We start from the raw sequence: 24,324 nt of genomic DNA, 5'->3' as shown, positions 1-24,324 counted from the left end.
CATCTCCCTTAGAGATAGGGTGAGAAGTTCAGTCACACGAGAGAGACTCGGAGTAGAACCGCTGCTCCTTCGCCTGGAAAGGAGCCAGCTGAGGTGGTTCGGGCATCTGGTTAGGATGCCTCTCGGGCGCCCCCCTAGGGAGGTCCTCGACGCATGTCCCACTGGGAGGAGACCCCGACTCTCTGGCCTTGGAACGTCTCGGAATCCCCCAGGAGGAAGTCACTAATGTTGCTCTGGAGAGGGAAGTCTGGAGCTCTCTGGTGGAGCTGTTGCCCCCGCGACCCGACTACGGATAAGCGGTTGAAGATGGATGGATGGACAGAAATCTGGCATCCCCTCTAAACCGTCGATGTTGTGCCATCTGATCTCACAACTCTCAAGGTGAATCACTCAAGACTCGAGTCAAGACAAGCAATGTAAAAACAACTAATTTATCTTGATTCTGAAAATGATTACATAAATATGTCTGACTGCTAGGTTTGGAGTTCAATTTTATGACCTACAGTAGGCCTACATCTCAAGCAAACTTGAAGAGAACGTTTGTAGTTGCATTAACAACAAATCTCTGCCAACGATGTAATTAGAAGATGCATTTTAGAGCTATGCACAGGCCTCTGAGTCACAAAGACAGAAGTTTCAAACAGGTTCCTTCAAGAAACAAGGAAAGAGAAACAAAACACAGCATTTCTCGTTTTAGTTTTTTTTTATGCATTGATTTGACGATAGGCAAGTGATTTGAAACAGTGGGCCAAGAAACAGATGGATTATTACTTTGCAGTTTGCACTGATGTTATTTTACACTGTTTTGACAAAAAGGTGGTAGATATGATATCCAAGTAGTGCCAACTTCATTTGTCATCTGAAGTGGGTCCCTGGTTTTCTTTTAGTCCCATCCTACGCCAGGTGTGCATTGTTCAGATTAGCAGATGAGGGTGATAAGTGCTAAACACAGATATAGCTGCTCATATGCTGTTGGTATTATGCCTATGGTACCAGTGTAATGCAGTAAATAAAGGAGGCAGATGTGGGTAGATGCTATTTTACTACTGTCAGTACGTCTGCTACTAGAGTAGAAACATCCCAGTGGAATCCCCACAATCATCACAACACAGTCTCAGCCTTACTTTCTCCTTGCTATACCACTCACACAGTGTTCATACATTCATCTAGCCAGCGTCAGCCTGCTGTGGATTAAGGGGTCTACTGTACGAACTGTAGGAGGGAAAAGCAAACCTCACAAAAGTGCCTCCAGCCAAAACGGATATCCCCTTTGCTTGACTCCCTCTTATAAAAAGAGGTGAATTAGGGTCACAAGTTTGAAGAAAGCCTGGATCTGATTTTGATGTGGTCTGTTTCAGGCATGCTGACAATGGAGTTCCGTCCTGATTCCGAGTCGACCAGAGCTGTCCCCGTGGCCCCCTGCACGGCGAGCCCCGTGCCGGCCCCCGACCCCTGCACACAACTCGGCAGAGATGCCACCGGAAAGGCTCCCACAGACATCTGGTGGGGCAACATCACCCTGTGTGGTATTATAGCACCCCAGAAGCCCCCTGGGGGGCCTGGCGGGATCTGAGGGGGTCCAATAGAGGCGGAGGAGATTCTGGTGGACTGGGGCGGACTGGGGACCACTGGCCAGGCCCCGTCGTGGGGCAACGAGGGCTGAGAAGCCGACAACGCCCTGGCGTCCTGGCTCAGACTGGCCATGTTTAAAGAATGGGTGCTGCTTTTATGTGTGCTGGGCCTGTATGCAGGGCTACCAAAATGTTGATGTGCTAAAGATAGCTGGGAGGTCCCGAGAGCACTGGATCCATACCGGAAGGACCGTCCTCCCACTGCCCGTGGGCTGTGGACCGGGGGACTGGACAGGACGGAAGCAAAGGCAGCCACAGCAGCACCGTGGAGCTGAGGCTGCAGGGGCTGCTGGGATGGGAGCGGAGAGGCCGGGACCGGGCTGGATACATTTGGCATAATCTGGAAGCGTCTCGGCATCCTGGGTGACTGCAGTTTCCCGGGCCCCACCGAGGGCGCCGTCATCGGGGTGCAGAAGTTCATTGCCACGGCCTGCTGCAGGGTGGCGATCGCTGAGCTGTGGGTCTGGGAGGAAGACCCCGGAGAAGCAAACATTCCCCCCGGATGCGCCGAGGAGGGGGCAATGGACATGGACATGGAGCGCTGCCGCGGGACGTCCACCTGCTGGACCATCTCGCGGTCGTATTTCACGATCTCCTGGATCATCTCGTTCTCCCTGTTGTTGCAGATGCCCGAGTTGAGGTCATGCTGCACCTTGTGCATCAGGATGGAGTTCTTCTTGCCTGTAGAGAACAAAGACGGAGGGATGTTCTATTAAATGACAGGTGTTTATCTGTTGCCTGTGTGGGATACTGTGTACTTTGGAACACTGTGTATTGACTTCCACTAGTCATCCACTAAGTTGTTTATGTTACACTTTGACTATAATTGTAATTGTAATTGTGTTATACTGTTAAACGTATAGGTCAAGATATTTTTGCGTTACAACTAAATGTGTTTTGTTGAAAGGTAAAAGCATTCTGTTCGGAGTGATAATTGCTATGGTTTAGTAAACTTCAGCTCTTTAATAAACAGAAAATACATTTACAGGTGGGTGTTCCAGTTCTAATTTTGTTTGCTCCTTTCTTTTTGTCATCAATTCCAATTTCATATATATTTCATATATTTGTCCTGTTCGTTCTCTCTCTTGACCTGAAAATGCATTTTCTGATTTCAAAGCTGGAGAAAATAATATAACTTGTCTTATACACTGCCTTTAATACTCAATAAACTGTCAGTGTACTTTGACTGTTGTTTTTTTTAATATACCTGGTCATAGCTCATACAACATGCAAATCCCAGGCAGATGGCCAATATAGTTCAAAGTTAATTCCCAGTCAGTATTTATTCAGAACAGCGTTCAAACAAAGCTCCCAATGGTTATATAAAGCCTTACGATGCTGTTAAATAACACTCCATCAATTCCACTCAATTGACTCCCCGGGTGGAGATGCAGATCAGTGAAACATAAGAGGATAAGAGATAGCTGGAACTCAGTTAACTTGATAATCAAAGTTATGTTCCATCTATATCCTCTTACCAGGTAGCTGTTATCTGACTGTGTGTCTGCAATTTGATATAAAGCTACAGTATATTGTATGTATATTATTGTTTTAATATTTAAAATGTTGTCTTCCACTGTCATACGGTGCTCCCTATGGTGCTTCTTACGCCTTTCAGTTTTCAACCTTTTGGTGTTTTAAACGTTATGTTATAATTTAGCTATTGAAATAGCAGATCTACAAGCTCATAGTGTGCTACAAGCTTGTAGGTCTGCTATTTTTGAAAAATCGTTTTATTTTTATTTTGAGGTCAGGCCTAAATGGATTAAGTAAGTAAAAATGATAATGATCATATTTATAAAAGTCACATTTAAGCCCTTTGCACTCCAAGCTCTCTAAATGGAACGGGTCCACTTGGTTTCTTTTGTACACATGTGTACTACACATGTACTGTATGCATGTGTTTTAACAGTCTATTCTCTACTGTATCGTTCATTCTTATACAAGATTATATTAAATCAATGCTGAGAATCGATTACAACTTGGATGACATTGTCGTGAGAAAAGCCATTGTGTTATTCATATCAATTATAGGGAATTACATGACTAACTATGGATTATTCTGAGGTCAATCAACAGGCTATTTGATTTTTGAAGGATTTTTTTTGTTGCCATTTGCCTGTTGAAAAACGTTTTCACTTGAAATGAAATATTGCAACAGATTTTATTTAGGTTTTACTTAATTCATTTAATGATTAATCTGTGCAATCATTTCAATACGTTTTGCATAAACATTGAGCCAGTCCGGCCCTCGACTTGTACCAATGTTTTTATGTCGGCCCACTGTGTATTTGAGTTTGACATCCCTTTAACCTCACTGAATCTTAAATGAATGCATGCAATGACCTATTTGTCATGACCCATTCCCTAGAGAGAGGGAGAGAAATAGCATAAGGGAAAGAAAATGGAGAGAGATGAGACAAGACAGAGACTTGGCGGGGGGGGGGGGGGGGGGGGGGGACTGAAAGGATATACATACAATGTATACAGGCATGGGGTGGGGTAGAGAACGGGAGAGGGTAGGGGGAAGACGAGAGAATCATTTATATAGAGACCATCTCCTCCGCTGATCACGTGTGGAGATACTATAGGCAGCCAGTGATTCTGCAGAGTCACATCTGTGCAGGCCATGGGATATCTGTTTCCTGGGAGGGTGACTGTGTGTGTGTGTGTGTGTGTGTGTGTGTGTGTGTGTGTGTGTGTGTGTGTGTGTGTGTGTGTGTGTGTGTGTGTGTGTGTGTGTGTTCTTGTTGGTGCAGGGCATGCGTTGGTGCTGAAGGAGAAACCAATTTGCAGCTGAAATTGCTTCTTTCACGGAGCTCATGGCAGCAGCGGCAGAGATCATGAGTCCATCACTCAAATCTTAACAGCTTCCAAAACGTCTTCAATTCATGCCCGCCGCCATGTATAGTAGTTATAACCACTTAACAAACATTCTCAAAATCATTTCTGAAATATGAGATCTGCAAGCTCATCATGTGTCACACTGCAGCCATTTATTTTTCTTTAGAGATTATTCGATTTGTTTTATTTTTGCCTATAATGACAGGGTTAATTAGTGGTTAATTTATTTAAATTCTTACTTGGCAGAAAAAGAGAGGGATTGATCTTATAACATTTCGGCATGCTTTTATGATCAGCTCTCTCCTGTGAAATAATAGAGAACTAAGCCTGACCTATTATGCAATCTTTTCATATTTACAAAGCGATTTCAGTTTCATTTTAGGTCAATGATAAATAAGCTCTTGAAGATTATAAATATATGTTTATATATGTTTTTGCAGACTCACGATGATGCACTAATTATTTCGCTGGTTACAAAATAATCTTTTTTCCTACCCTCCCATCCATATTTTACAATCTTTCTATTGTCAGTCTTTCGAGGATTTCAAGGCATGCATCTTTATCAGGTCATGCCAAATTTAGCTAATGCACAAAAATAGCAAGCTAAATCTGTCCTCAAGTGACAAACAATATTATTAGAAGCCATTCATCCCCACTGTATGAAGTGCCTTTATTCAGTGGGTTACTTAATACTTATTAGACGCCATTCATCCCCAGTTCCCCACTAAATTGCCTTTATTCAGTGGGTTATTTGCTGCAACTGTTCCTCATGAAAGTCTGTTTTGCATGCTACTTTAATCATTTATTTGATGTTTACCTACTGTGCACAATTAGTAAAGGGCCTGCTAATCAGTTACTTTATCTCTCTTAATACACCAGTGTAGAGTGCATTAGTCAATGACACTCTTTGTTTCAAAGAAAAAAACATTGCATTGCTAATAGGATGTGAGCTAATCATCATTTGCACACTTTTCTTTGTCGTTTGACTATGCTGTCTATTCCCCTGGCATTGATTGGTGCTCTTTGATCAAGCTGCATTATCTGCCAGCTAGTTAGTTAGTTAACCCAGGATGGGAACCCATGTTTTAGTTGTTGCTGCCATGTACAGTAGCAACATCTGCTGAACAACTTGTACATCTGGTATTCTCTGCGCACGACACCGAGAGACGAAGTATGAATGGGTCTCTACTTTCCCACTGGATGTGTGACTGAAGCCTGCTCATGGGTGGAATCCAGGCTGCTATGGCAACAGCTGGCAGGTGGCCTGGCGTCAGAACATGTGAAGTGTGATCATGTGACAGGACAATGTGAGCAGCTGGGTTGTTGTAACCTGGGTTAAGGTTAGAGAGGAGTGTTGATTCTTTGCAAGAGAAACAAGCGGCCAGGTCGACAACAAGCCCAAAATAAGTGCCTATAGGCCACATGAGCACATATACAGCACACATGTGGATATTTGAAAAGAGATGATGTACAAGTGATAAGAAATGGGAGATCCGGTCACTCAAAGTTAACAGCCTTTATTTAATACAACACCAACATGTTTCGATCTGAATCGGTCTTCATCAGGGCATTTTTAGCCCTGGTGAAGACCGCTTCAGGTCGAAACATTAAACAGCAAGACGGGGGGGGGGGGGGGGGGGGAATGTGCAACTACCAACATTTACAAGCAACTTTACAGAAAAACAAACCCAAAGACGTGAACATTTGGCAAGACTGATTATGGAAGGAGAGGAGAGGAGAGGAGAAGCTGGTATAGCATGTTAGCAGAATACCAGTCACTGGCTGAGCAGCTAAGACAAAACAGTTGACGTAGAGTCATAGTCTTGTATATGATATGAGGTGCAGGTAAGCAACTCTCAGGAAATAAGTTGTTAGACAGAGCACTCTGTGTGTGCGTGTCTGCCTGAGCGCTTGCACTGTTGTGTGTCCAGACCAAGAATGGACCATGATGGAACATGCTGCTGACCAATCCGAATTAATCCATTGGTCCAACCAACACCAGGAGAGTTACTCAGCGTTTTCCTCAGAAGGTGATCAATCATCATCATTAACGCCCAGTGGCCATGGCCCCAGACTGTAGTCTGGGGCCATGGCCCCAGACTGTAGTCTGGGGGTCATGGCCCCAGACTGTAGTCTGGGGCCATGGCCAAGCGCAAAAACTAAAACAGCCACCGGCCATATTGGAGAATTGGGCCGTCCCAGTCCATTTCTGTACACCAGTGGTTTTCAACCATTTTCATATCAAGGTCCATTATTTATTCAGCATTTGAGCCATGAACCACCATTTGATGAGATTTAACCTCTCAGACCATTTTGTTATTGTTGGATGACATTTTGTCCACAATTCCATGCTGTATTGATGTGGTACCATAGGAGAGATAATAACAATTCTACATTCTCTAATTGTGTAGAGAACATTCTCTAACTTGTAAATTAAGCAATGCAGATGTTTAATTATTTAACTCTTGAGAGCGTAAACACTCTTACACAAGAGTTAAAGTCCTTTGGTTACCAACTCTCCATCCTTTATGGGGACCACCTGGAACCCTCTCAAAGACCACTGGTTGATATTGCAGTACTGTTCACTATCAAAGTTCTAGTGAATGAACTGTGGTCTTACCTATCCTGTCCAAGCGGTCGATGGCGACGGTCTCGAAGGCCCTCCTCATCATGGGGTACTCCTCCAGCACCTCGTTGAAGTTGTCCACAGACAGAGAGTAGAGACGACAGTAGGTGTCCGATCGCACACTGGCCGTCCTTCTGCCTCGGGTCAACAGACAGATCTCTGGAAACGGAAAGACATGCAGAAAGATAAATGTAACAATTTATTATATGTTACAGCCGGGTGTGTGTGTGTGTATGTGTGTGTGTGTGTGTGGGTGTGTGTGTGTGTGTGTGTGTGTGTGTGTGTGTGTGTGTGTGTGTGTGTGTGTGTGTGTGTGTGTGTGTGTGTGTGTGTGTGTGTGTGTGTGTGTGTCATTATAACAATACACATATAGTTAAGCTGCAATGCAGAAAGTAGAGAAAGGGGGGAGACTGTACGACAATATTGGTCAACAGAATTGGTCAACGTTGCCTGTAGTCTTGCAAGTCATGCTTTTTATACTCTTTATTATGCTAGTTTTCATTATGAAATGGAAGTCTGTTTTTGTTTTGCTTTGCACCACTGTGTTCTTATATTGCATGAGCCCTGCTCCATTACACTGCACTCCAACATTATACACATTATAGGATTACAGTATACAGTATACAATCCCTGACAAACCGCAAGTAGTACAAAATAGACAGCATGATATACAGGATCATTTACAAATCATCAACTGAAAAACAGCTTGCAGACTAGAGAAAATGTAAAATGAAATACAAGAATACATTTCAGAACATGTATAGGAGTTTGTTTGCTATAAACAATATAATAATGAATCTAGCTGTGCAGATATGCAAACCTGACAGATTAGTCCCACCGTTTCAATGTAAAACAGTTCAGTTAGACACTTTGGTTCAAGATGAACCATTTACCATGTATTGCAATGATATTGCATTCAGTTTAGTGGTGTGACTGCTCCTCTGATACTACAGATAACCTGCACAGGCATGACACGGTATCTGAGATCATAAACCCCTCCAGAAGCAGAGCATAATTAACATACAGAGTTATGCATCAACATAGAACCTTTCAATGCATAAATTGTTGTGGCATATACAGTCAGAATGACCTGTGGACAGTAACGCCTCAGGTTTGCCTCCAGCACACATACTGTAGCTGCTCCCCTCACCTAGACAGCTGGGTGAGGGGAGCACATTCATTCATATTCTAAGATATACAGCTATGCTTCATTACATTCACTTGTCCCCCCCTTCCCCTTTGCCTTCTCGCTCTGGCTTTCCCTCTGTATCACTTCTCCGGGCTGGGGCTGCATGTTGTCCTGACAACCGTGTCCCCTCTCCCTCGCGTTGGCTGGCTTCCTGCCTACGGAGGGGTTGACATTCACTGACAGTGGGGAGTAGAGTGGAGTGTCTGTGGGGGGGGGGGGGGCTGTTCCAAATCTCCATAGAGCTCAGGCGTATCCAGAAGCGAGCAGAGCAGACAGGATTAGGAAGCAGACGTACAGTACAGGGAGGTGGAGTTCTAGACCTAGTGAGCTAAAGTGGGGTCTGGGGGCCCCCAGGGGTCCTTGAGTGTGTGCTAGGGGTGTCCCCTGCAAAATGACTCCATTTTATCAGCTATTCGAAAATATACCAGCTTGCAGATCATCTGTTTTGCAAAACATTCAGACAAATTTGAACAATTTCTTTTATCGACACATATCTTCTTTTGGGGGTCCCTGGCACAAATTATTTTCACATAGGGATCCACGGCCAAATACAGTACATATACATGTTGGTGTTCCTTGACATGAAAATGTCTGAGAACCACTGAAGTAAAAGAACAGCCACTGCAGCAAGATGACCAGTCTACACCGGACATTCATCCTCACACACGTCAAGACAGAGCAGCGCGTTTACATCATTTACATCTAATTTACATATTCCTCGAGACTAGAGGTGTGTACTCGATGAAGATGTAAATTAGTCTCTGTACAGTCTAGTGACTAGACTGTACAGAGACACATCAGGATGTTGAAGTTACACACACACACACACACACACACACACCCTAAGATATCCCTAATGGATATTAACTCTAACCCAAACCTTACTGTTAATGAAACTGCAGTACAAGGGTCAGTGGTTTGTGTTGGTCTCTGTAAAGACCCCCCCATGTAAAGCGTCTTTGGGTACTCAGAAAAGCGCTATATAAGTTTGAGATATTATTATTAGTGACGAAATGGAAATCTGGAAATTATTTTAAAGGCATGCATCCTGTTTGTAGTACTTATTGGTAATTTGATATCATGTCATTTGAAAATACATCTGCACCATTTTCACAATGTAAATTACAGAATGTGCCGGAAATTGTGTGGGTGCAAGCGTGACTGTCCACACAGGCGGTCAGGCGCACATGCATGCATGTTTGTGTACTATATCTGTGTACCTGCACCTGCACGCATGTGTCATGTGTGTTTATGTGTGAATAGCATGCAGCAACAGCAGTGCAATATAGTCCCCAGATGGAGAACAGCTTGGAAAGGTGGGACAGGAGAGGTTGAAAGGCGAGAGACCACACAACCAAGTCTCACTCAGGGTAATCTCTCAAGACAGACAAAAACAATTTCTGATGGGTTCCCAGATTGCACTCAGGGTGGCTTTTATTCTAGCTGTTGTTGCCACCATTCCATTTCCATGGAGAAAAAAAAGAAGAAAAGAAAACTCACCCACTTCTGGGAGTCGGAGTTTGTTTTCTTCCACTAGGTAAAAGTACAATTACTACCATACAAATGTACTCAAGTGAAAGTAAAAAAAGAAAACCTACGCAAGCAGAAGTTAAAAAAAAAAAGTACCTGGTTAATAAATTACTCAGGTACAAGTTACTTTTCTTGTCTGCATTAGGGGTAAAAAACGATTTGATTGCTCAAATAACGATGCATTTAACTGTATTCTGTTTTACGCCTGGAGACGTAAAAACTGTGAAAAAATAGACAGGCAGTGAGCATAATATAGTCCATGAAAACAAAACAACACACCAATGTGTGTCATCTTACCTCCAAAATAAGAGCCATCCATCAGCTTCATTCCCACACTCCCTTTGGTTATCACAGTGACCACGCCATGCTGGATGAAGAACATCTTCTTGCCGATGGTGCCCTCCCTGACGATGTAGTCTGCAGGCTGGAACACCTCGAACCTCAGCTTGGTCAGCATGGCCGTCACAAAGTTGGGGTCAGCGTTGGCAAACATGGGCATGGACGCCACCAGCTTACGGCAGTTGAAGTTGACAATTTGCTGATTGACAATTGGGTGAAAATGTGATTTGTTGAAACGTGTCATTCGTTAGTCCCAACAGAATCTTAAATTCTTTCTAGTTTCTAGGTACCATAGATACATACATTACAAACATTTTGGGTGTCAAAATAAGAGTGTGTGTGTGTGTGTGTGTGTGTGTGTGTGTGTGTGTGTGTGTGTGTGTGTGTGTGTGTGTGTGTGTGTGTGTGTGTGTGTGTGTGTGTGTGTGTGTGTGTGTGTGTGTGTGTGTGTGTGTGTGTGTGTGTGTGTGTGTGTTTTTGCATGGTTACCTCTCTCAGAGGCTCATTAAGCTCCTCCAGTATGCTCTCCTCATCAAACATCTTGCCCTGGTACCGGTGTTCATAGTAGTCATGGATTTTCTGTCGGAAGTCAGCCGGCAATTTGTGGAAGGACATGTACTGCTCCACTTGTTTATACTGGGAGATGGAAGGGTAGACAAAGACAAAGAGAATACTTTTTATTAATCATGTGAAAAATAAATGTGAGCCCTTTCTTTGATCATCACCAGAGAAGTGCGTTATTATCCTGGCAGGGTATTGTAATCAGCCATATTCTGCAATAAATAGATGATTAAATGTTGGCTCAAAACTCAATACAAAAACTGTTAACTGTGAGTGGACAACACCATAAAGCATTACACTTGTTTACAACAGGGCCCACCATTTTCACGAATATACGAATATACACTTCTATATAGCCAAAACAGGAAATCATCACAGAGGAGGTAAAAAGGGAAAAGAAACATATTCATTGAGGGGGAAAAGGGGTGAGTGGGGGGGGGGGGGCAGTTTCGAATTGCAGCCGCCCATAGGTGCCCTTTGAGAGCAGTCTTGAAGGAGTCAAGGGATTTGCATGTCTTAATGACTGTTGGTAGGGTGTTCCACATTTTGGTGGCATAGGAGCGAAATTAATTTAGTCCCTTATTTGTGCCGAATCTGGGTTGCACATGGTTTGCTGAATTCCCTCTAGTGTTGTGGGTGTGGACTTCGTTGACATTAAGGAAGTATTTAGACGGGTACATGGGTATCTTGGTGGTGTAGCGAATCTTGTGGACCAGACCCATTGCAAAATGCTGTACTCTGTCGTCAACCGTAAGCCATTCCAGCCTGCCAAAGTGGGCAGGGGTGAGGTGGGTTCGGGGAGTGAGGCCAAGTAGTAGCCTGACCAGTTTGTTTTGGGATGTCTTGAGCCTAACAAAAAGCATGGCAATACATCACATACATAAAAAGTAGTTTAAGCTAAGAATGTAACAGTGGAATATCTATATAATGAAACTATACATACTACTGTACATATACTGTATACTATTAAGTGCTATGACTACATAAAATGCAGTTCTAGTGCTGTCTACGTAACATGCTATAAGTCTGTATAAAGTGCTATCTAAGGGGCTAGGGTAATTGCTACGCCTACGGGCCATGCTTTCCTGTAGATCTGCAGACTATAACTGGATCTCTGGAGACCCTTAAAGAGAGTGAGACGACTTGTCCTCCTCCATCCACCCGGACATGATATAAATAGCAAGAGCATCTCTTGTGACTTATTTATATTGTGTCCGACGAGTGGAAGGGAATTGTGATAAAGTAAAAGCAACATCTCTCCTAAAGCCCAGGAGGATTCGTAATGCTCTAAAGTATCCAGAAGAGAAGGATACTCTGTTAGTCTTTCACTCATAAACAGAGGAGAAGGAATTCTTGACTGACTGACTGACTGACTGACTGACTGACTGACTGACTGCAGACTCACATTTTGTACTGAAGTAAAAGTACCCATAACCACAATGTACTCTAGTGCAGTACTTGAGTAAAGGTACTTACGCCACTGCCACATACATACCCTTCTTTCAGTGTCTCTGTTAGTCTTTCACTCATAAACAGACCTACCAAGATTGCCTTTTTTCACCTTAGAAATATTGCACGAATCAGAGCCTATTTGTCCTTGGACGATGCAAAAACGCTAATCCACGCCTTTGTTTTTTCTCGGCTTGATTACTGCAATGCACTTTTTTCAGGACTGCCTAAGAAAACAACTGACAGATTACAACTTGTCCAAAATGCAGCAGCCAGAGTTTTAACTAGAACTAAGATGAGAGAATATATTACTCCAGTTTTGGCATCACTGCACTGGCTTCCGGTTGTTTTTAGGATTGATTTTAAAATTATTTTACTTGTCTATAAAGCTCTCAATGGTCTCGCACCTTCCTACCTACATGACTGCCTGCCTAAATATGTCCCAAACCGCCCCCTAAGGTCTTCCACCGCCGGCCTGCTCGCTTTGCCCAAAAAAATGGCAACTAAAAAATACGGGGAAGCAGCTTTTTGCTTCTACGGGCCGTCAGCATGGAACAAGCTCCCACTGTACCTTCGTCAGGCAGCCTCTGTAGACATTTTTAAAGCTCAGCTCAAGACCCACTTCTACAACATTGCCTTTAATTGATCTTTTATTTTTTATTTTTCATGTCCTCACTGTACTGCATTACTGCTTGTTTTTTAATGTCGTTGCCTTGCTTTTCTTTTATTCTCCATTGTTCTGTAAAGCACTTTGAGCTGCATTTCATGTCATGAAAGGTGCTATACAAATAAAGTTTTATTATTATTATTACCAACTGTGGGTTTATATAAAGTGGAAAATTGGGTACTCTAATTATTATGTTTATATTATTATGTGGGTAATTCGTTGTGTAATATATGTGACACTTTAAAATGTGTATATGAATTGTAATGTCTCTGGACATTTGGGGAATTAACTGGTTAATGAGGATTCCATTCAGGTTTGGTACGGTCCAGTGGGAGGGGCTTAGCCTATTTAAGAAGGGAGACCTGTGCCACTGCCTGGCACTGCAGTGAAGGAAGTACTGTTGAGGAGAGACCCAGGGCAGCAGGACCAATCCGTCCAATGCTGTGATTAGTTTTGCTGTGTCATTCTTTGGTGTGACAAAGGTGAATAAAACCCACTTCTTGTTTGCATCGATGATTCTGTCTGCTGCTTTTTCCAGTATTTTGACGTTTTTGCTCTGCAAATACTACCCTCCACACTAAGTCAGAGTGTGACAGGGTTGAAGGGAAATCCTCTCCAGTACCATACTCCCTCAATGAAACCACACACAATACAACAACAAAGAACTCTGCCCTTATTATTCTGCACCTTGATAAGGTTGGAATAAGGAATTGTTCATCTTCAGATCACCGTAGCAGATAAGTTGTGTACAGTAAATGCATCCAAGCAAAGTACACAGAACAGCCACCATGACTCAGTTGAGAAATGCTGACACTGAACAGAAGCTCAAGTGTTTGATGTCTATTCATAATATTTACAATCTGATTTAAAGCGTTTACTGCGTAAGTACTGATGGCGTAAGCCTCACACCATCATCTCTACTGTCACAGTCAAGATGATGAGAGATTATGGAAAACATTTTCAGTGTTGTATCTCTTGACTTGATTGGCTAGTCTTTGGACATTAAGTGTGACCACTGTTCAAGTGATTCCATCCAATCGTTTTAACTGAAAATCAGGATGAAGCAAAAATATTTAGTGTGGTTGATTATACCAAAAGATCGTATCGGTTTATTCGAGAGTTTGCACTATTATGTAGTGCATAAAAGCAAAATATTGATTCTCCACATTTAGTTGTGATTTTGGCAACAGAAAGCTGACCTTTCCCAGATGACCTGAGAGGTCTGGATGTGTCCTGATGAAGCACAAGATCAGAAATGTCTTTTGTCCCTAAACCATGCAGTGGCTCTCAACCAAGCCTTGAGGGGTTCCAGGTGGCCAGGTGGTCTCCAGTTGGTAACGAAATGTAACTTTATAAATCTTAACTCTTGAGAGCATAAAATGAAACCAAATGGACCCTTATGGGTAATTATTTTTCATTTTACGCCATCTCAAGTTAAATTATAGTTTTATTTTAATTTTTGTATTTATTTTTTTGGCCTGCAGGCCGCCAGTTGAATAGCCTTGGTGTACAGTGTACATACAGTATGTGGCTCTTGGTCAGCTCATTTTCTTTCTTTCTTTTTTTTCATCCCACGATTTTGTAACCCATTTCTTTTACCCAGTGTCAATTATCTAATGTAATCCTGGGGGGGGGGGGGGGGCAGCGGACTGACCTCATGCTTTCTTCTATGCATGAGGAGTCCAAGCTGCTGCTTTTCACCTGACAGGGGAGAGTTTCCCTGGCCGGACGTAGCGCATGGGAGGAACACGTTACTGTTATGTTATTCTGCTGGCCAGGGGGAGGTAGTTTTAGAGACCAGGATTACTGCATGTTTTTGTGAGGGTACCTACCCTAGGGAACACGGGGAGAACATGCAAACTCCACACAGAAAGGCCCTTTCGCCAACCCCGCATCATGTATGGGCACTGATGACGCGGAGGTGGGAACACGCCCCCAGTGCCCACAGCGTTCCCAGCGGGAATCAAACCCAGGACCTTCTAGCTGTGAGGCGACAGCACTACCGACTGTGCCACTGGGACCCCTTTTCTTTCTTTCTACCTTACTTACTTACTTATACTCAAAGCATGGTGTCTCTCTCAACCTGCTCCACAGGTACACAAGCCATGGTGACGATCCCAGACCCCCAAGCACAGCTTCTTCTCAACCCTGAGTCCATTCTCCTGTGACATGCTGTGAATGCTGCACCCTAGAGCCTGCCCTAAATCATCCCTGACCACTGCACTACACCAGAATATATGTGCAGTACTAAACATCCAAGGCTGAGTGAGAAGATTGCAGCCAGGAGAATGAGGCTGGTCAGTGCCATTGATACTTGGAGGAAAGTACTGACTAGCTAGCCAGCTGTATGGAAGATGGAGATGACTGGAGACGCCGCTGGAGTGCTCATCATGAACTAGAGAGAGAGCCGGATGGCTCAAGGTAGGAACTTCGTTTTTTGCTTCTTTGCTGCTGCAGCTTGTGTTGTCTGCTCTGTGTGTATACTAGTGTGATTCAAGCTGGTGTGCTATTATTGTATTTTTGGGACCCAATGATATGTCCCAGTTACTGAAACATGTTCAGTAACTGTTTCTGGCTCTGGAATTGAATGCTGATGTGAATCTACAGTTGGTATGTTGTGTTGTATCTGCCATTGAAGGTAGATGTGAGTTACAGGAACAGTGTATATGTGCTAAATACCTAACCGACACTGACTTCGCTGATGACATCGCGCTTATCAGTCAATCATTGGAATACGCCCAGGTTCTCCTTCAGTCTCTTGAGCAGGCCTCCAACTGTGTTTGTCTTTATCTTAATGAGACAAAAACTGAATACGTAAATGCAAAATCCAACAATAGCCACATTATAAAAACACTTAACAACACTCCTCTGAAACAGCTTGATGACTACAAGTATTTGGGTTCATATATATCTTCTTCCCAAAAGGACTTTCAAACTAGGAAGGGTATGGCCTGGTCAGCCTGCAATGACATGCATAAGATCTGGTCATCCCAGCTTAGTAAGATATTTAAGACGACCGTTGAGCTGATTCTACTCTATCTCTCCGAGACATGGACACTTTCAAAGAAACTAGAGAAACGGTTGGATGGCACTTACACCTGCCTTCTAATGAGAGCGCAAAATCTGTCTTGGAAGAGCCACCCATCGACTAATCTAATATACGGCAACCTTCCCTGTGTTTCTTCACTAGTCCGATCCAGAAGAACACAGTTTGCCGGCCACTGCTACAGAGCTGACAATGAGTCTATATCTTCCCTTCTTCTATGGGGTCCTGCCTCAAAGCAGACCAGAGGTAGAAAACTGTCGTTCCCTGATGTCATCGCTAGGGACACATGCATCAGTAAGCAGGAACTGGGGATGGCAATGAAGGACCGGAAATTCTGGCGTGGCATTGTGAAATCCATGATCTCGACCGCGGTTGAAAAATGATGATGATGATATATGTGTATCTGGCTCTCTTGATCACTTCAACTTTTTTGAAGAATTTTCTATTTGCTTTTGGTTCAAGCTAGAGGTTTTGGGCTTTATGACAGCCATCAATTCCAAATGTTAATTTTCAACAGGTTGCTGAGGTTCTTTGTGAGTTGTAACAGGGTGGCTGACGACTGTATTGGTTCATGACTGGCATGGTGGCAAAGAATGTCTCTATGTAGGCCTTTTCTTTCTTTCTTTCTTTCTTTCTTTCTTTCTTTCTTTCTTTCTGTCTTTCTTTCTTTCATTGTCCTCTCATCTGTCATTGATCTTTGATTGGCCTCGTTTCTGTTGCCCCCATGATTGATTTGCTCATTTATTTCAACAGACAAATGTGTTTCTGTATGGAGTCCCCTCAGTGTGAGGCAGACCCCAGCACGTACTGCACAGAACAGTTTGTCTGTTTACAAACTTAGAACACGTCAACTTGACATTCCAAATGAAAAGAAAAGCTTAACTAGTCTAAATCAGCCCATTTCAACCAACTATAATGAGGCTCCCACAGTGTCAGTTTTCTCCCCACCAGTTCTGGGTGCTTAACGCAGTGCTTTGCCAGCCTCATCCTTCTCTCTCTGACAATTTACAATTTAGGCATTTAGCAGACGCTCTTAATCCAGAGCGATTTACATAAGGCAAGAACAAAAAGCATGGCAATACATCACATACATAAAAAGTAGTATTCAAGTATTCACGTAACAGTGGAATCTCTATATAATGAAACTATACACATATATACTATACTAAACTTATATACTATAAAGTGCTATGATTACATACAATGCAATTCTAGTGTTGTCTACATCATGTGCTATAAGTCTGTATAAAATGCTATCTAAGTCTACAAAAGTGCTATCTAAGGGGCTAGGGTAAGTGCTACGGGCCATGATGGAGTCTGAACAGGTGGGTTTTCAGACTATGGCGGAAGATTGGGAGTGAGGTTGCAGTTCTGATTGTAATGGGAAGTGCATTCCACAGTTTTGGAGCCAGAAGGGAGAAGAGTTTGGGACGCGTGGAGCGTTGTCCCGGCGTTTTTAGTGAGGGTACTTCCAGCTTCCATGCGTTGGCTGATCTGAGTGCGCAGGAGGGTTTGTAGGGTTCGATCATACCTGCAAGATATGGGGGAGCCATACCTTTGGTTGCTTTGAATGCCAGCATCAGAGTTTTGTATTCTGTGCGGGCAGCGACCGGGAGCCAATGGAGAAGGGGGGAGACATGACCTTGTCTGACTTGTGATAGGTCTGGTATTGCAGGTGGGCCCTGGCCATGCATTCAGAAAAAAATAAAATAAAATCCTATTCCTTTATTTGAGGGGCGCTAGCCCCTCCAATGCATGGCTTTTGAAGATTACGTCAAAGTCTATGGGATTTGAGGATATTACAATGTTTGTTTGGAACACTTTAGGCTTAGAGAGCACTTTAGAGCCAGCCAAGAGTTCTGAATCAGAACAAAGATAGATGTTTAGGGAGATCTGCTGTCTCAAGTAATCAAGTCAAAGGTTTTTTTGTTATAATGTTGTGTAAATTGTGGGTCCAAACCGGTTGGGTCCCATGGCACTCGGGCTGAAATTGAGAACTCCACTACACTGTAGCAGTCAGATGAAAAAGAGATGAGGGACATTGGGACTGCTCCATATAGTCTATTCTTTAATCATTCAGAGTGCTGTTATCTCCTTATATGTCATCTGCTTCATGCAACACACAAGATTTACATGGTGACACCATCATTGGAAGGACTGTCCAGGAAATGAAATGTTGTCACAATGCAAGGTGACATATGGGCAAGAAATGAATCCCCCCTCCCCCCCTCCGTACGCTTGTGTGAACTATAATATCTCTCCCTAATCTGCAGTCCGCATGCACTGAATACCACGGTGCATGAATATCATACATGCATGCAGTGTTTTGGGGGGTTATTTCAGCATTTTATCCTAATATCCTATATATAAAAACCGACATTAGTGTGACAGTTATCACAGGTATATGTGTTACCTCTATTGTACTTGGTACTTGCAGGCTTTCGTAGGGTGTGGCCTATCCATCGCCATCTGCGTTTCCTTATTTCTTCATCCGCCGGAAGCTGTTTTGTTTTCTGCCAGAGTTCATTGTTACTTATGGTGTCTGGCCATCGGATATGGAGAATCACGGTTGTCCAGAACCGCCACAAAAGCTTCTGGTCAGGCTCTGCCAGTGGACCTAATGTAGAATTCCCAGTCTCTGCCTCAGCCAATTGATTGCCATGGCAACCCCACACCTGCCATTATTTTGATTACTTAACCAGTCCACTTTTCACAGTTTGCACTCTTCAGACACAGGCAGACAGACAGGTGGTTACAATGGGTGCTATGACAACAGGTATAGAGCATCGAAGTCTGACGTCAATATCGGTAGAGGGCGCAAGTCCACGGGTTCATGTACTTTCTATTTGCATTGTAATCCCCATAGGGGGATTTTAGATCGCCTCATATAAGAACTGTGTTTGAAAAATAAACATGTCATCCCGGGCCGTTTCACCCATATGAATATGAAGAATTAACTGACACTAATGTTACTGCTGCTGAATTAGTTACATTTTCGCTAGAAACAGACGGTATCAAATATGAGTGACTGACTGTCACTGCAGCAGTGGCAGTATTTCTAGTGCTGTGTGTAGATCAAGTCCAAAGTCCGACCCGCCAATCAATCATGTTCAAAAAACTTTTGGTCATTTTATCGTCTACTCAGGCTTTTGTGAACACCCCAGACCGTTTTTAAGTTGTTTGATTCAGTATTTACTATTTAGATATTTGATATTGATTTTAGCTGCCCCACCCCCTTCCTATACAAACCTATACAAACCCACTTCAGACATTTTTAACCATGATAGATTCATGGAAAACACCGTCCTTGGTTCTGGTGACTGATATTGATATTGTTTTTTCACTTACTATTTTTTCTTTTAATACTTTTTAGATTTTTTAATAGATCCTTATTCTTTTCATTTTGCAAAAAGACAATTATTATAAATAAATGAAAAGAGCACACACCCATCTACTGTACATGGACGGTGCCGCAGAGGAGAGGGTAAAACATAGAAATTCCTTTGAAATTCCTTGGCACTCACAGAAACTCAGTCTCACACATGGGACGTACGTACGTACACACCACCTAAGCTAGTGAGGAAGGCATAGCAACACCTCCATCATCTCAGGAGACTACGGATCTTTTACAGAGGTCCCGGCCACCTGTTTTTATACATTCAATGACTCCGTCTGTTACGGACCACGGTCCTTCTGAGTATTTGTTATTGATATTGTCATGGTTATTTGTTATGATGGCAATTACTTAAGCTGTGAATAATATTTATAGTATGGAAATGTTGGTCTTCTGTGGATGGCTTGTATTACAATACAAATAATTGAATCAATTGTCTCTGTTGACAAAGAAAAGAGCGATAATAAAACGTAAAGTTCTTTCCATTATTATGTTATTTCCCCTTACCCTAGACAGGGGGTCGTAACACTGTCCCATCAGAAAGAAAAAGGCCAAGGAAACTAGGAAAGAGGACCACCCACATCCAAAGCGTCAATAACAATGAAGACAGTGATGTAGTGGTGACAGGTGGATCCACCTCATTAAGTCAAGCAGGGGGGTAATAGTAACATTCACTTTGCAACAATCTCAATTAAACTGATAAGTCTTTCTCTCTTTCTCTCTCTCCCTGGGAAGATGCTGAATTTTATTGACTTTTCCATTGAACTCTGTAGTGACTAGTGACTGTGTCACTTAAGTCAATGAGCTCAGATGCCCTCATATTCACCTCAGTCACACAGCTGTGAGCTCTTAAGATGAATGTGTGAGCAAGTTAATCCAGCCGCAGGGAGAGTTTATGCTAACAGTAGAGTGCAACGGCAAGGAGAAGAAATCACTAAAATGTTGCACTTTCCTTGACGCACCTGCACGTGAGACTATTTACAGTTACTGTTCTGTTGCCGCACCTCATTATGTACTCATTGCAGTGGTTCTCAAACGTTGACCCCCAGTTCGGTATGCATTAGGCCACAGAATTGAAACATTGTGTAGTATCATCAGCTGTTTGTCGCAAATTAATAACTATTTGGAGCATTCAAAAGTGAGTTGCTGCAGGCTCCCCGCTCCCGCTTCGTTTCTTAGGCCACGGACCCCGATTAACTGACTGAGAGTGACGTGTACAGATTTGCACACACCCAGAGTTACAGACTGGTATGGGTCCATTTGGTTTGTTCCTAACTATCAATCATTCAGATGGGGACCCCCTGGAACCCTTCCAAGGATCCCCTGGGGGTCCCGTCCAGAACCTACTTTGAGAACCACTGATAGAGAGGGAGTAGTTGAAAGCAGTGGTCATCCTCATTGCAGTTTGACAGTGAACAGGTCCATGGGCAACAGTGAATGTCAACGCCACTGTCACACAGTGTTAACACACACACACGCACGCACGCACGCACGCACGCACGCACGCACGCACGCACGCACGCACGCACGCACGCACGCACACACACACACACACAATCAGGATCATGCCCCATTTCATCCAACTCTTTTTAATGGCATACAAAATACATACATGATGACAAATTCCCCCATGACAGCCCTTGTGTACAGTAATATCTATGTAATACATTACATATGTATACTGTACATATACACAGATAAGAGGCACGCTTATCATCATACATCATCGTACATCATCTCATTCCGGCCAATTCGAATTTGCGTCCTCACCTTCGTCTTCAATGTTTGTGTTTACGCAATGTTTGTGTTTACACGCACCCTCAAATCTGGACATAGGAGGGGCTAGCGCCCCTCAAAAATGTATATTCTAAACCCAGAGTGAAAATGATTGCGGCATGTAGCCACAGAGAAAGAAGTGTTCATTCATCCATTTGTTCAAAGAGGTGTAACGCAAACCAAACCTTTTGAGGTTGTCGGCTGCGGGTGGAGAACCGAGAGAAGATCAAAGTAGCCGCACACTCATAGCTTCAGTCCCCAAAGTCTTCTTTTATTAGCGGACGAGAGGGAGTAGAAACAACATGTGACTGAAAGGTCACCTGTATGCTTCTAGAGAGGGAGTAGAAACAACATGTGACTGAAAGGTCACCTGTATGCCTCTAGTCTCAGTAGAAACAACATGTGACTGAAAGGTCACCTGTATGCCTCTAGTCTCAGTAGAAACAACATGTGACTGAAAGGTCACCTGTATGCCTCTAGAGGGAGTAGAAACAACATGTGACTGAAAGGTCACCTGTATGCCTCTAGTCTCAGTAGAAACAACATGTGACTGAAAGGTCACCTGTATGCTTCTAGAGAGGGAGTAGAAACAACATGTGACTGAAAGGTCACCTGTATGCCTCTAGTCTCAGTAGAAACAACATGTGAATGAAAGGTCACCTGTATGCTTCTAGAGAGGGAGTAGAAACAACATGTGACTGAAAGGTCACCTGTATGCCTCTAGTCTCAGTAGAAACAACATGTGACTGAAAGGTCACCTGTATGCCTCTAGAGGGAGTAGAAACAACATGTGACTGAAAGGTCACCTGTATGCCTCTAGTCTCAGTAGAAACAACATGTGACTGAAAGGTCACCTGTATGCTTCTAGAGAGGGAGTAGAAACAACATGTGACTGAAAGGTCACCTGTATGCCTCTAGTCTCAGTAGAAACAACATGTGAATGAAAGGTCACCTGTATGCTTCTAGAGAGGGAGTAGAAACAACATGTGACTGAAAGGTCACCTGTATGCCTCTAGAGGGAGTAGAAACAACATGTGACTGAAAGGTCACCTGTATGCTTCTAGAGAGGGAGTAGAAACAACATGTGACTGAAAGGTCACCTGTATGCCTCTAGTCTCAGTAGAAACAACATGTGACTGAAAGGTCACCTGTATGCCTCTAGTCTCAGTAGAAACAACATGTGACTGAAAGGTCACCTGTATGCTTCTAGAAAGGGAGTAGAAACAACATGTGACTGAAAGGTCACCTGTATGCCTCTAGTCTCAGTAGAAACAACATGTGACTGAAAGGTCACCTGTATGCCTCTAGTCTCAGTAGAAACAACATGTGACTGAAAGGTCACCTGTATGCCTCTAGTCTCAGTAGAAACAACATGTGACTGAAAGGTCACCTGTATGTTTCTAGTAGAGGGAGTAGAAACAACATGTGACTGAAAGGTACCCTGAGGAAGGAATGGAACGTTGGCTCCTTTGTTTTTACTCAGCTAATAAAATGAGACTTTGGCACTGAAGCTAGTATGAGTGTGTGGCTTTATGTTCTCTCAATTTATCCACGTGTAACACTCACTGGGAGTGTACAAATGTAATCAAATGGACCTGCAAGTGTAAGGCACCATTTTTACAGAGTACAGAGGCTGCAGTGAGACCCCCCCTACAGTGTTTATATAATTTACAAAACTAACAGATTTGGTACATTTCTGAAATCCAATCTGTTCCTCACAGCATGTGGACTTAGGCGAGGGAGAGTGGAGGCAGCCATGGGGCTTTTTATGGGATATAAGTTGCTGTTCGGTGCCGTACACGCATGATGCATGGCTGTCAGTGTAAGGCTTAAGCTGCCACTGTGGGAGAGGGGCAAATTGAATTGGCCCTCCTATTAATGGGCCATGTCACTGAGTGTCAGGGCTCAGGATGTGACAAGATTTACAGTGTGTGTGTGTGTGTGTGTGTGTGTGTGTGTGTGTGTGTGTGTGTGTGTGTGTGTGTGTGTGTGTGTGTGTGTGTGTGTGTGTGTGTGTGTGTGTGTGTGTGTGTGTGTGTGTGTGTGTGTTATTATGCATGTAAGTGAGCACCTGTGTCCACACACACACATGCCGTGCCAAGATCACTCTCTCTCTCTCACACACACACACACACACACACACACACACACACACACACACACACACACATGCATGTGTACATGCACACAGTGAACATTGTGTGTCCATTGAAGTGGACTCAGGGAGAAAGAAAATGTGTAGTAAATCACACACGTGAACAAACTTATTTGAAAATAGCCTAGAATAATTCAGACAGTCATGCAAATTTATTTCACACAACACTTGGTTGAACTACTAAAACTTACATAATATTCAATTCCACTTCTAAATTGATATAATGAAGCCACCCTATTTGTATGGCTATTCTCATATTAGTCTCGAGTATGAGTTTGGGGAAGGTTTATTTGCAGCACTGTTCCCTTTTTAAATCTGTCAGCCCACACTAGCTTTGTTTACATATAAGTGACTCATTGTGAAGACGTGGAAGATGTTTCATCCTGGGTTAGAAGTCAGGCAAGTACACAAATACGCTCTGTCGTGATGTGTTTTTGTCTCTTGTCCTTATTTCTTGCTCTTATTTCCACTGCAAACTTTTACATTGAAACTAAGGCATGGCAAGCAGCTTGCATTTACCCTTTATAGTAGGAGCAGTGTGCACTAGTATTAATACAGCATCCGGGTTCCAGTTCAGAGATGTCTTGCTCAGGGGGTAGAACAGCTAGGGGACCTTCTGATTCCCAGACAGCCTCTCTCGCAACTCGGCTATAGCCGCCCGGCCTACCTCTTGGTACCTCTTATATGGAAATTTAAATTTAAATTAAATGACCAGAAGTTTGTATTATTTAGGTCTCGAGGGCGTTAAGAGGCTGTCCAGGTTAGGGTTAGTGAGGTTCATCAAGTCACCTTATGTGTGATGGGACAGAGGCTCAGATGGATCAGTGTTGATCACTGGCGTCCCCCAGGGTCACGTCCCTATCCTCCCTGAGCTATTTACCAGTGTTGACTTTAACACCCCTGAGGGAGAGGAAGTGATTGGGGGAGGAGAAGCAGGAGTGCAGTTACATAATGCCTAACGCTCCCTGTCCGTGTGCAGTGTCCTCTGGCAGATGACCTATCACCCGCCATTCGAGGACGGACGGACCAATTGACGGATCAAGGATGGGAGGGAGAGACGGGAGGTAGGGAAGGGTATTGTAGGCGAAAAAGTGATGAAGGCACCTGTCACCTCAGC

The 24,324-nt window shown here is 43.4% G+C and overlaps 1 protein-coding gene across 1 annotated transcript in view; it reads right to left on the bottom strand.

Annotated features, from left to right (window-relative positions):
* Nucleotides 1–1,308: 1,308 nt before the first annotated feature.
* hcn2b (hyperpolarization activated cyclic nucleotide-gated potassium channel 2b) overlaps nt 1,309–24,324 on the bottom strand; it is a gene marked incomplete at its 3' end in the record, with an annotated part of 46,858 nt that continues 23,842 nt past the window's right edge. The window contains exons 5-8 of the mRNA XM_083766576.1: nt 10,649–10,795; nt 10,118–10,358; nt 7,096–7,260; nt 1,309–2,312 (exon numbers count right to left, since the gene is read on the bottom strand). Coding sequence (XP_083622702.1) covers nt 1,309–2,312; nt 7,096–7,260; nt 10,118–10,358; nt 10,649–10,795 — 1,557 coding nt within the window. The remainder of the gene's footprint in view (nt 2,313–7,095; nt 7,261–10,117; nt 10,359–10,648; nt 10,796–24,324) is intronic.

The sequence above is a fragment of the Protomyctophum parallelum genome (assembly GCF_964188405.1).
Source record: "Protomyctophum parallelum genome assembly, chromosome: 6".
NCBI lineage: Eukaryota > Metazoa > Chordata > Actinopteri > Myctophiformes > Myctophidae > Protomyctophum > Protomyctophum parallelum.
This window is presented reverse-complemented; position numbering and strand designations above follow the sequence as displayed.